Source organism: Nothoprocta perdicaria, unplaced genomic scaffold (assembly GCF_003342845.1).
Source record: "Nothoprocta perdicaria isolate Ctin4 unplaced genomic scaffold, notPer1 scaffold_165, whole genome shotgun sequence".
In the NCBI taxonomy this organism is placed as follows: domain Eukaryota; kingdom Metazoa; phylum Chordata; class Aves; order Tinamiformes; family Tinamidae; genus Nothoprocta; species Nothoprocta perdicaria.
The window spans coordinates 312,917-323,752 of NW_020454816.1; the positions used below are offsets into that span (position 1 = coordinate 312,917).

General features: G+C 48.3%; 1 protein-coding gene across 1 annotated transcript in view; it reads right to left on the reverse strand.

Moving 5' to 3' along the window:
* NPM1 (nucleophosmin 1) overlaps positions 1–389 on the reverse strand; it is a 12,391-nt gene extending 12,002 nt beyond the window's left edge. The window contains exon 1 of the mRNA XM_026035682.1: positions 222–389. Within this exon, the coding sequence (XP_025891467.1) occupies positions 222–285 (64 nt within the window). The 5' untranslated portion in view covers positions 286–389. The remainder of the gene's footprint in view (positions 1–221) is intronic.
* Between the last annotated feature and the right edge of the window lie 10,447 nt (positions 390–10,836).

Genomic DNA, 10,836 nt, shown 5'->3' on the forward strand with positions numbered 1-10,836 from the left:
CGGGCCGCGGCCACGTGCGCGGGCCGCGCCGCGTCCTTAGGAACGGGCGCGCAAGGCCCGCGCCGCGCGGAACAAAAGGCGCCGCCACGTGCGCGCCGCCTGCCACGTGCGACCGTTAACGGGCGCCCGCGCGCGGCCGTTAACGGCCGCCAACGCCCCCCCACCCCCCTCCGCGAGGCGCCGCCGCCCGCTCGGCGCSGGGAGGGCGGCGGCGGCGTTACCGAAGAGGAAGGTCTGCGGGCGCAGCGGGCCCACGCTCTCCATGTCCATGGCGCTGTCCTCCATGTTCGCGGCCTGCGGCGGGACGGGCGGAGCGGGCRGGCAGCTGCGGCGCGGCGGGCGGACGCGCACTAAAGGAAGCSGCGCGACCGCCCCCTCCCAGATATAGCCCGCGCGCTCTCGCGAGAGCGGCAAGCCCCGCCCACCAGCGCCGCGCAGGCGCAGAGGCTTCCTCCCCGCGTGCGTGCGCGCGCTCCCGCCGCGCCGCGTGCGGGGTCGGGAGCGCGCGCGGCGCCGGGGGCGACAAAATGGTGGCGGGGCCGCGGGCGGCGCCATGACGCGAAATGCGGGTTTGAATGTGTAAAGCGCCACATTCGCCTCCTTCCTCCAATAAAAGCTTCTCCCTCCCTGCTTGGGAAGGCTGAGCAATGGTTTTGCAGGGTGTGCATGCCCCATTTCTCTTGCTCAGGCCAAGCCTTGGTGAAGAGCTAGTTCTCCAGTACACAAGTTCATACGTTAAATCATGTGGTGTAGAAGATGTATATAGGGGAAATATGCAGGATTATGTAAGCACAGGTTCCCCAGGATGCAGGCCCTGGCCATCGTGCTAGCCCCAAAACTGCTAGCCTGAGCAAAGCTTGTGTCAAGGGGATCCCCAAAATGCGGTCACGTTAAAGCTAACTCCTGTGTGGAAGCAAAATAGGGGAATAAATAACTGTGCTGCTCATGCGGGGGCTGCAGAGGGGAGGTCTAAGCCTTTGGAGGCTGCCGTGAGCCCTAGTCYCTCCCTGGATAGTCCAGCTCGGAGGAGACCTCAGTCGTGGCCCTGCCCAAGGCCAACTCAGCACAACCACCCAAGTCTGGTCACGGGGGTTCAGTTTACCGAGGGGCTCTGACTAACACGTCCCACCTACAGCTGATTCCCAAAGGCTTCTGCAAGCACAAAACACATTTTTTTTTTTCCTATTTCTCTTTTCATTTTCCTACCAGCTCCTTCCCCTTTTTAAGGTTTAACTGTAACATGCCACAGTTAGGAGTATTGAAGCAAAACCAAAGCAATCTAGCATCTCTCTGGAGACTCGGTTCACGCCAGCAAGAAAGAGTTATTTCAGGGCAAAAGCTTGAAGCCAGTGGCAGCTGTTAATGGGGAATTCGTGCTGGGAACAGGGAAGAGGTGACGGGAACRTGGGGAATTTGACAGCAGGTTTGGGGCAGTACGTTTTGCTCTGGCCCGTACCACATATTCCTCTTGAAATACTTTCCTTTGTGCAAGCAGTATTTTTTCCTCGGCTGCAGCTGTGTTCATCGGCCCACACAGCTCATTCGTAGCCTACAGGCACGTTTGCTGGGTGCAACAGTCTTTTGCTCTGAGTGTGTGACATAGCAAACCATGAACACTCATAAGGCAACTGCGGATAGCAATTAAGTGAACAGAAGTGATCCTGATCAACATATCTCATTATGTGGACATGGCAATGTAGAATTACCTAAAATTTCACCAATCCGGTACAAGTGAGAATTAAGAAACACTTAGTAAAACTGCGAGCAGTTACATTTGCACCCAGTCTTTTTAAAATACCAAATTAAAGAGTTTCATAACAGACTTTTTAACATCAGGTGGAAAAAGATGAAGACAAGTGTTTGGAGATCAGGAATACAAAAACACATCAGGGATATGTTTTGCTTTGTGTAAGATAAGGGCAGTCCATACTTGTGTCTAATCATATAATTTTGTTTGACATTCATTAGGAGATAGATGGGAAATACAAACAGGGAAAGTCCTCCTTTCTTTAATTTGGTAACAAAGCCAAAGAAAAAGAGTGGAAGGTGCAGAAATCATCTGGGAAATGAGAACAATTTCAAGGAAAAAACAGTCTTTTCCCTRTCATTTCTAAATTCCTACCTTTAGATTAGCCCTCTTCATGACTTTTGCTCTTCAAGTTTTACTCAACAATTTGCAGAGGAAATCTCCTGTTATCAGCATCCCGAGATTAAAGCCAAGAGGTAAACTTAAAACAGAGATACCGTCATGATGGTACAGAGAAGCTTTAATCTTAAAAAAGGCCTAGGTATCAAAAGAGAAACAAAGCAAGCTGTCTGTGGACAAGCGAGGTGATGTAGATTGCTTTCCTACATCTTGGGTTTTGTAGCTGGTGTCTGGTAACGTGGCAGCTCCAAGGATCACAGAAGAATTAAGATCAGAAAGGATCTCTGGAGATCATCTAGTCCAACCCAGCCTTGCTCAAGCAAGGCCACATAGAGCACATTGCCTAGGACTGTGTCCAGATTGGTTTTGAATATCTCAAGGAAGAAGGCTTCACAACCTCTCTGGGCACCAATCTGCTACTCAGTCACASAGTAAGGAAGTTTTTCCTCATGTTCATGTAGAGCTTCCTCTGTGTTAATAGTTTGTACACATTGCCTCTTGTCCTGTCTGAGAAGAATCCTGCCCCATCCTCTTTATACTCTGCCTCCAGATACTTACACATATTGATCAGATCCTCCCTCAGTCTTGTCCAGGCTGAACAGACCTCACCAGGGCTGAGCAGAGAGGAAGGTTCACCTTCGTCAGCCTTCTGGCAATGCTCTTCTTAACACAACCTACCATAGCTTTGACCTTCTCAGCTACTAGGACACATTGGTGGCTTATAGTCAACTTCTAGTCCAGCAGGACCCCCAGGTCCTTCTACACAGAGCTGTTCACCAGCAGATCAACCCCCAACCTGTGCTGGTGCCTGGGGCTGTTCCTCCCCAGATGCAAACTGTGCACTTACCTTTGCTGAACATCACAAGGCTCCTCTCATCTCTCCAGCCTGTCCAAGCCCCTGAGAATGGCAAAGCTCCCTGGTATATCAACCATTCCTCCCCATGTTGTATGATGAGTAAACTCACTGCGGGTGCACCCTGTCCCTTCATGCAGGTCATTGAGGAATGCTCCTTGAAGAGTTGAGGAACTGAGGAACATTGAGGAATACTCAGACCCACTGTTGACTCCTGGAGGACACTGGTAGCCCCAGGCCTCCAAATGGACTTTGTGCCACTGATCACAACTCTCTGAGCTCTGCTATCCAGTCAGTTTCCAGTCCACCTCCCTGTCCACTTATCTACCCCCGTCTTCCTATGCTTGCCTCTGAGGATGTTATGGGAGAAGGCATGAAAAGCTTTACTGAAATCCACCTCCTCACCAACCAAGGGAAAGTCTTCCTTTCCCCAGATTTTCCCTGTGGACTCCAGGGTCTGGAATTCCTGGGGCTGGTCATAGCAGAAAAGTCTGAAGCAAAGGCACATTCAGTGACTTTGCCTTCCCTCTATCATTTGTCCCATTCAGTAGCAGTCCCACATTCTGTCCAGTCTCCCTTTCATTACTGCTGTAGTTAAAGAAGCCTGTAGTTAAGAAGCTGTCCCTGACATTCCTTGCCGGTTTGAACTTCAAATGGGTCTTGGCTTTCCCAGTCCCAGCCCTGTGATGACGTTCATATCTTGCTACCAGGTGGCCTGTCCCTGCTTCCATCATCTCTGGGTTTTGTTTTGCTGTTTGGCTCAGCTAAGAGTTCCTTCTTCATCCATGTATCCCCCTGAAACCTCATGATTAGCGTGCTTAAAATCTCTGTGCTGTTTTCTGTAATATCTAGAGGTAAATTCACTTTTTTTTTTTTTTTTTTTTTTTTTCCCTGCAAGTTAAGGAGGAAGAGGAAAAGAAACAAGAGCCTATTTCCCTTGCCTGGGCTCAGGCAGACCTTTGCATGGAGCTTGCAGAAATTTGAGACCTCCGGCATGTGGCTGAGTGCGGCCCAAAGAGCTCCCSAGAGCCAATTTTTGGGAGCAGAACAAAGCGATCATAAAAGCATCACTAAGAATCTTCCCAATGTACTCCGCTTAAAATCTTCTTAGGAAACCAGAGAAGGAACAATGCTTATTTCTTTTTTGTGTTTTTTTTTTTCAGACCTTTAGTTTGGTTCATTCCTTATTATCTTCAGAAGGAATCAGTTCCAAGCGGGACCTTTAACGTAGGAAGAGGGGCAGGTTGGCAATCGGGGAGACGTGGGGATCTGGGAAGCAGCAGGAGTGGAAACGCTCACGGAGGGTGGTGGCTGGTGGCATTGCAGGAACACAGGCCTCGGTATCCGAGCAGCCATTTCAGCCAAGCAGAACCGTACCGACACAGACAGGATTGTTGGATTTGGCTTCAAAATGCAACAATCATAACCATCATAACCCGGATCGACGTCTGAAATGCAGCTATGGCCCAGTCTGCAAAGATCCCGCAGCCGGTGGCACGTGCAGGCCCCTGGTGTGACCATCACCGCTCGGCCAGGCGGCTGGAAAGGCCGCAATCCCAGACACCCACCCGCTCCCGTCCGGGCGGGATGACGCRGCCACGGCCGCTCTCGTGCCTTCGGAGTCGCTTTGAATTCAGTTACACTGCTCCATTACCGAGGAAATAAATGCGGGAGGAAACAAAGGACAGACACAGGGAGGCAAAGCAAGGGTAGGAAGGGGAAGACAGATGCTTTCTGCGTCCCATTTGGCTCCATAGGGCTTTAGGAAGGCTGCCATATATCATGGCATTTATTATTTCTGTCATGTACTACGATGCAAAGTCCATTACAATATCAATCATTTTACTCTGCTCGAGTCTATGCTGCGTAATACTCGGCCTAGCTGAAAAGTCATTTAGAAATAGCTGTGCAGGGAGAGCCGAGGCAGAAATCGGAGTCAACACAGTTCCCCTTAATAAAATTCTCTTTTTAGTAACCTTTTACAAAGCCTAGGAAATGGCATTTTAATCAGTGCTCAAGCCACAGGACAGTTGCACAATCAAGTGGTCAGGGGTTACAGGAAGAATTAGGATTTCTTGGGCAACCTTAATTGACATCATGATACAACCCTCAGCTAAATTGCCGCATGGCTGCCACATAATCCCTGCCCAGGATGCTTCCCCCTTTCCCCAGTCAATAATTTCTGGCCCCCAGAGAACCCGGGGGCCAAATTTCTAAAAGGCATTAAAGCACTTACCCTTCCTTGAAACCAAACACCCAACATACTCCCAAACCTGAAAATCCAAATCTTTCAACTGAGCCTAAAGCAACTGCTGGTTAGCTACAATACTCCAGCTACGGCAAAAAGGGGATGAACAAGGTGAGCCCAAACTAGTTATCATTAGTGTAACATTATTTTTCATTTGTTTTAAATGACTGTTACTACTGCCAGCACCTCAGCATCTTCTTCAGTTCATTTTAGAGCACAGTAAGTTCTTTTAGAGACAYTCTGCTTGCTTGAAAGAATATTAAAACTTAATTTTTTTATAATATAGATTCTGTAAAAGCAAGCTAAAATCAAGGCTGATAAAACATTTCGTTAGGTTTATGAAAGGGTAAATTGGAATAACTGCTTTCTTTAAAAAAAAAAATCCTTTTTATATTCAGTAACAAATCCGTTTATTTCACAACCAACATCTTTTCTCTCTCGTGAGTAGTTCAGCTGGCTTTTTTGGATGACAGCAAGCGAGCAGAACCAGATTTTCCACATAAAATGCTTGTCGGGTATGGAGCCACTCACCTTGCCCTGTGCCCCATGGAAGGAAACGCGGCACCTGGCAGATGCGCCGGAGCGTTGCCYGCTGGAAGCGGAATCTGCAAGAGAGCAAAGGCTGAGGGAGCTGGGCCTGTTCAGCCTGGAGAAGAGAAGGCTGAGGGGAAACCTGATCAGTAAATACCTGTAAATACCTCAAGGGAGGCAGTGAGGAGGATGGGGTGGCCTCTTTTCAGCTGTGACCASTGATRGGACTAGAGGAAACGGCCACAGACTGAAGCCCCAAAAGTTCCATAGGAACTTAAGGAAAAATTTCTTGACAGTGAGGGTGACAGAGCCCTGGAACAGGCTGCCCAGGGAGGTTGTGGAGTCTCCTTCTCTGGAGATCTTCAAAACCCGCTTGGACGCAGCCTGTGCCACATGTTCTAGGTGACCCTGTGTGTGCAGAGGGGTTGGACTGGATGATTTCTGAAAGTCTCTTCCAACCTTAAGGATTCTGTGATTCTATGAATAATAACCAGTCAAAGATGTATTTTTGTTCTGATTGCACCACATCAACAGAGCTCACGCAAACATACGTACCAGGATCTGGGCTCTGCATGTTACCAGAGTTAGATGTTAAGARCAACTGTCTCAACCTGGTGACGTTTGGGGGGTTGGAGAGGAGAGGAAGGAGGAAAGAAGGAGGGTTCCAGAAAGCTGTTTCTTCCCTYGAGTTCTACAAGCTGAAGTGGGGATGAAAGGCAAGAGCTGTCTTGAAAAACGGAGAATATGTGTCCCCCCAAAAATAACAGGAAACAGTATCCTAAACATTTTCACCAGATCTTTCCAGTATTCAGGCCAGAGCCTACCAAATGAGGATCTCTGCTGCTTAAGCTGAATGTAATCAGAAGATATCGTGATTTTTAGCAGTCTCTGGTATGTGCACATTCATGCCGTTTGCAGCAGAGTTTCAGATCGAGCATCTTCTCAGCACTTCCAGTCACTCAAAATGCAGCAGCTCCCTGTGCTCCCCTACTTGTCACCTAAACAACAACTAAACTTGGCCAGAAATGAAATTGAACTGAAACCACAAACCAGCCTGTTCTGATGGCAACTTGTCACATCTACAGCAGCCTGAGTTTTAAGATAGTCTTCCCTCCTGCCCTTTGGCTCTGGGAAGGGCAGAGCTAAGGCYGTGCAGTAGGACCACACAACATCCTTGCCAAATTCCTGTTTTTCTGCTGTTTGCTGTAGTTTGTTGTACCATTTGGTCTCTGCAGCCTCCCTTGCAGAGCAGGACATTTAGATTCCAATGATGTTTTGGAAGTTTGATGTTGTGAAACGCTGTCCATCAGCTGCAACTTTGCACCGATGTTTTGGGTGCAAACTTAGAAAAGGTTTCTTGCTCTCAAAACACTCTGTTCTCATTTCAGGATCAATAGCACCATCTAGTGACCCRCAAATCAGCTTCCTAAAGACCTATGTCGTGCTTCATACGTTTCACGCCATCTTCCAGGTGTCCCATATCAGGTTTGCAAGTCTGTCCCTATCTACGCTTTAATGCTAGAGGGCACTGCAGGAGGTTGAGGGCACTGAGGCCCAGCTCCAGACCTCTGAACTGCCTGGATGCAGTGATCAAAATTAATGAAACATCCTGAACTGTGCACCAAACTCTTTTTGTCTCATCGATGAYAGTCTTTCCAGCCTGACTGGGCCTCTATTGCAGCTCCCATGTTCAAAAGAGATCTGTTCAGGGTGAGACAATAATCCTCCCTTTCCCTGGCTTCTCTATTGTGTTTTGTCTTGCTCACATGTTGTTTAAGCCAAGTGAAGCAAGACACCAGCCTCTTTTTTCCCAAAATTTCCATTGGCATGTGTAGCTGATGACACAGAAGTTGAGACCATGTCAACCATGGTCAACATCATCTTCTAGTCTCTCAACTTAGAATAAGCAGACAGACAGCTCCCCTTTTACAGCAGGTAAAGGGCCCTCTCCTTCCCTCACGAAAATCTCCGGTGCTGCAGAAGCCACAAATGAACACCAGAATTTTACATACATTGGATACACACATGGGAAGAGAAAATTCAGTCCAGGAATGGTAAACAAAAGACACCATTCTCTGGCTCAGGAAGTCCTTGAACTGAGGAAACATGGCAAGGTACTCTCCAGCTTGGAATACCAGATATTCCAAGGAAAGCTGGACCTCACTAGCCCTTAAATCCAGGTTGTCCATCAACCATTTGGTGCTGTTTACAAAAACTGGGTCCAGAATCAGGTTCACTCTCAAGGGTGATGAGGTGCTGAAGTCTTTCAGCATGGTTTCAAGTCTAGCAGTAGAGGCGTAGGATATTGCAAGGGCCCATCTCTCTCCAACACTCCCACATATGGAAGATGATTCAATTTTATTTTCTTTCTTTTATGGCAGGCACTCCTACATGCTTGTACTGTCTCTTAAATGGGAAACCTACTTTGGAGAACATCTCTAGGTCTTACTGCTAGAGGTAATTTGCAGCAGAGAGTGGAACAAAACAGAAATATCACAAAGTATTCATACAATTATCCTAATCTTATCTTACAGCTCCATCTTATAGTGGAGAACATTAATCTTCAATGCAATTATATACAATGAACTCAAGTCCTCTGACTCCTAAATGAGGAAAGAAAACCACATGGACCTCCTATGTGGTTCTTAGTATTCCCCACATGCAGTGGAAACTCTGGTCAGCAGTAGCATCCTGTCGTGCAATGCAACCTTTTGGATGCAGGTGATAGGTTTGCCAGTGGTTGGGGCCATGTCACTTGCACCAAAGAGCTTAGAACTTCCTCCACAGTAAATATGCTTTCCAGGTTGTTCAGGAAGAGAGGTGATTTTTTTAATACTTCTTTCATTTCTTCCAGAATCCGGAAACCTGTGGTTTTTAAAGATTTAATTAAAAAGCAACCCTCTCCAGTCACTTACCTTGTCGTCTGCCAGTTCTGTCACCTCAGCAAGAGCCACAAATGCCACCAGGTTCTTGGCCAGCAGGGCTGCRAGGAGGAAAGGTCTATCCTAGGAATGCCGTTAATAGCAAGCTGTTGACAGCTCAATTAGCCCTTGGCATTCCCAACGTGAGCACCGTCTGCACACTGTCACTTCACCACACTCCCTTGGAGGACAGCTTGTCACTCCTGTACCTTGCTGTCTAGCAAAGAGGCTTGGCAGGGGACAGGGCCATCTCCCACGTGCCTGGGCACAGGCTCACTGCTGTGCTGTCGATTAGCAGGACACTAGCAGGAGTTCCCCACTGAGAAGGGCCCTGTGAGCTCCACCAGGATTCCCACCACGATGAAAGGACACCAGTAGGAGTTCCCCATTGAGAAGGGCCCCGTGAGCTCCACCAGGATGTCCCACCACGATGAAAGGACACCAGCAGGAGTTCCCCATTGAGAAGGGCCCCGTGAGCTCCACCAGGATGTCCCACCACGATGAAAGGACACCAACAGGAGTTCCCCATTGAGAAGGGCCCCGTGAGCTCCACCAGGATGTCCCACCACGATGAAAGGACACCARCAGGAGTTCCCCATTGAGAAGGGCCCCGTGAGCTMCACCAGGATGTCCCACTACCATGAAAGCACCTAGCAGCAGTGGGTGCTTTCATAGGAGGTGGCAGCCGCATCTCAAGCCACCACACACCACAGTGCTGGGTGTGCTGAGGACACCCAGAGTCCTGGAGTGCTGGGACAGCTGAGGGGACACCCGCTCATCAACTTAGTGTACTTTGGTGCCATCCACGATGAGGCACCAGAAGCCACCATGGAACTCTTCTGATCCCTCATGCCAAATGCTTCTCCCTGTAGTCGTAGCTCACCACAGGCCTCACGGCTTGGGGCTGACAGAGGCTCCACTCTTTGACTCAGGAGCTTGATTCATGAGGTAAGAAGTCGTAGTTGTAGGCCCACGTTTCCGCAACTGATGCATTTTTGTAGAGAAAACCAAAAAGAAGGAAGTTACTTCATGTAATGAAAGAGGGGAACAGGTTCTCATACAAATGGCACTGGTCACCAGGATGTCACCCTCCGGGTACAAGGATTCCGCTGAGGTCAGTGGAGATGCATCAGGGGTTCATTTACCTGCTTCTTGTTAGCGTCCTTGGGGGGCAGGATGACATTTTGCAGCCACATTCACGCACTGGGACTTGGTGACTTCAGCAGGGTGGCATGGAGGCAAGCAACACCGCTCAGGTTCACTCCAGCACCAGGAAGGTCATAAACCCCAATACACACTTCTTCAGTCACTGACAACATGAAACTATTTTAGTGACAGTTTGGGCCTCAGATTTTGCCCAAAACAGGCARAATTGTTAACTAATTTCTAACTAATATGAAGTCTGGAAGCTCTTCTGGTGCTTGAGGTGAGTTTGTGGCAGCAGGTTTCCAGGATCGGTCTTGAATTTCAATGCAAAAATGGAAAACATCATCGAAAACGGCAAGCAACGGGGACAAATAACYGTAAGCTGTTCAAGCCAGGTGTTTTTGTCAGAGCTAAGAGCTCGGGAGCAAACGCGATGCATGAGAGAAACGTGTACACCAGGGGGCACTGTGAAATTACATATGTCAAAGTGGAAATTTATTAAATTATCCAGGCCAGGAAAAGAAGAACTAGATAGCAGGAGGATCTGGGGATTTAAACCCACAGACAAATAATCTGAACCTTAACGCTACAATGTAAAGGTGACACTAAAATATTAAGACCTGTAAATAAGAGATTGTAGTGGGAAAAAAAAAAGAGTATTTTGTTAGGAAAACCGTTTTTGAAGCCTCAAAATCAGCATCAATCTTTGCAGAGTCTAACACTCTGGGCTAGATTTAGCRTTCACTTAGGAAGACACAGCTTAACAGCAACTTGGCTGATATCAGACCCGTTTAATCAACGTTAAATCTGGTCTTCCGCATTTCTTAAACTGCTGCAGACTCTTCCTGCAGCAACTGGACTTCACGGTGCTGTCAGCATCCCTGGGGAATAGTCACCTGCATTGGGCAGGAAATGTTGGGAAATTCCTTGGGGTGAAGGGTTCAGTGGTCTCCAAGCAGCCCCAAATAAATGAACACCTCTGATTGCCCCA